We start from the raw sequence: 2603 nt of genomic DNA, 5'->3' as shown, positions 1-2603 counted from the left end.
AACTCGGGGTGCTGCCGCCGCTCACGACCTCTTTACGTCATCACGCGTTTCAGACACCGCTGCAAAGACTTGGGCGTTCATAGCGAGAGACTTCACTGCAAACCGTGGAAACAAAGCTTTAAGGTGGCTGTGGAGACGCTGCAGTACATGGGATACAATAAACAAACTCAAAGCAGGCATGCATGCAGGAATTTGATAGCATACACATATGAGAGCATATTAACAGCAAACAGATGGCTCTTCAGTACAAGATGTGATAATAGTGGATACTGACATGTTTACCTAAGTACAGCAGCGATGAATGAAAAATGACCGTATTTATACGCGTTCTAGTCTTCCCACTCAAAGCGCTTTACACTACGGCACATTCACCTTTCACACAATTCACGACACATCACACGTGAGCAAAGCCATCGAACAAAACTAACTCATTCATACACATTCACACACCGAGCGTATGCATCGGACAATTGGTTATGTCTCTCAGGAACTTCAACGTGGCAGGAGGAGCCGTCGAACCAACAACTCCGATTGGACGCCCCGCTCTGCCTCTGAGCCACAGCCGCCAGGGTCCTGCCATTTGCGGTGTTCAAAACTCAATCAAGACATGCACAACAAGTTCTAAAATGTCATATCTTGTGCAGGTGATCAGCGTAAGCTCAGGCTGAAGTTTTGCCAAAATGCTACCATAAATGTTAAAATTATGTCTCCACTTCCTCAATTTTCTTTTTGTCACTATCTGGCTGGTTAGACAGCCCACTGTGACAAATAAATGAGCACGCTAACAGAGTGATAGAAATTGTGGAAACCAAGTGACTAAAGCCTGATGCACATCATAGAATCATTTGTCAGAGACTGTTCCCTGCTTCATACCCAGTCATCATGCAGGGTATGGGGTTGCACGTTAGACAATACTGTTTGCATGCCTGTTTGCAAATCTTGTCTATGCTGACTCAGACGTGATATCAATATATCAGTTTCCTGCACGAAAGGCCAGAATTTTAGGCCAATTCCAAAAGGTGTGCTACATCTACATTTCCAGCATCCCTGGTTATTTTTACATGTACACTCTACAGTTCCAGATGGAGTCTCTTAACAGTTTTTAAATTGACTTAGAAGCCTTAGTTTCTTGCCCATCTCTAACCTTTCCTGTTTATGTTCTCTGCCTTTGTGTTCAGGTTCGTACCCGGGCCCTGGTCACCCTGCAGTGCCACCTGTGGGGCTGGAAGGCAAACTCGGGAGGTGAAGTGCCAGGTTCTTCTCTCGTTCACCAAAACGGAGGTGGACCTTCCAAAGGAGGAGTGTGGCAAGGACAAACCCAATCTTGAGAGGCCCTGCTACCAGGGGCCATGTTCTAAAGTTCCTGGCATCTCTTCAGGCCTTGAGGACCATGGGGCCACTTACATCCAGACAGAGGAAGTGTACAGCTGGGACTACAGGGGCTTTACTGCCTGCTCAGCCACATGTGCTGCTGGTAAGGTTTCTAAGATGGATGTTGGCAGTTGAGTCTTTTGTCTACGCCTACTGTCCTTTCATGTCCAACTGTTTCTTGTCTCTGTCCAGGGAAGCAGAAAGCAGTTGTGAGGTGTGTTAACAGGAAGCAGGGTGAGGAGGTGGAGGACTCTCTGTGTGATTCATCCAGCAGGCCACCAGTAATGATACGCATCTGTGACCCTGAGCCATGCCCTCCAAGGTGAGATACTAGTATCATATGTAACTAGATGACCCAAAGTATTCATTGGTATCAACCATGTGATGCTAGGAAGGAAGGATGCTAAATAAAGCCCCAAAGTTAGGCAAAGTTTTGGTTGGCATGGCCATTTTGAAAATGGGTTCTATGGGTACCTATGGGTACAAGTATCCAATTTGCAGACATGCCCACTTTACTGTAATCCCTTCATTCATGGTAATGAAGGAATGTGTCACTGTGTGCAACAGTGTGGCTCATTGATGTATTTTTAGGTTTTTTGAGGGTTTGAATACAAACACATTGCTTCTGAGTAGGATCAATGATGGTTTGGGTCTTTTTATGGGTTTAGTTGACATAAGAAAAACAGATTAACACCAGACTTATTCTCTAAAGGATTCCTAAAAATACATACATTTGCATGTCACACCCCTCTCTCTCTCAAAAAAACAAAAAAGCATGCATTTAATGTATAGAATTGTGTGCATTTCATCTATGCATGCCATAAATGCTTGTTGCAATTTTACATATTTTACATAATACTAACATATGCGGACAGGACCCAGGGTAAACTTGCCATAAAAAAGCTTACTCAAGACCTAATGGAGTGTCTGAAAGTCCTCCTCTATGGCTGGAAAGTGAACAAAAGCAGCAACACTTTTAACACTTCTTCCCAAATGATTTTCAGTAACAGGAATTACTATCTCTGGCATTACACTAGGGATAGGATTGCCAATTCTTTAAAATTATAGTGGGAGCATCAATCTGTGAATATCAATCACTTCTTTGGAGGTATTTCTGTGATGTTGGCAACACTGGCCCTTATTGACAAAGCTTTAAGGTGGCTGTGGATTTTGGGCTAAAACCATGCAATTGTTTTGCATGTGGTATAAATGTGTTATTTTTGCCTAGTGTA

General features: G+C 43.7%; 1 protein-coding gene across 1 annotated transcript in view; it reads left to right on the top strand.

Annotated features, from left to right (window-relative positions):
- Positions 1 to 1178: 1178 nt before the first annotated feature.
- The window catches only part of adamtsl3 (ADAMTS-like 3), a gene marked incomplete at its 5' end in the record, with an annotated part of 42706 nt that continues 41281 nt past the window's right edge, over positions 1179 to 2603 (top strand). Inside the window, 2 exon segments of the mRNA XM_035682424.1 lie at positions 1179 to 1474; positions 1564 to 1693. Coding sequence (XP_035538317.1) covers positions 1656 to 1693 — 38 coding nt within the window.

Source organism: Morone saxatilis, unplaced genomic scaffold (assembly GCF_004916995.1).
Source record: "Morone saxatilis isolate NCDOM2014 unplaced genomic scaffold, NCSU_SB_2.0 Contig11, whole genome shotgun sequence".
Taxonomy (NCBI): domain Eukaryota; kingdom Metazoa; phylum Chordata; class Actinopteri; family Moronidae; genus Morone; species Morone saxatilis.
The sequence above is the reverse complement of the archived record's forward strand: the minus strand, read 5'-3'. Positions and strand labels throughout refer to the sequence as shown.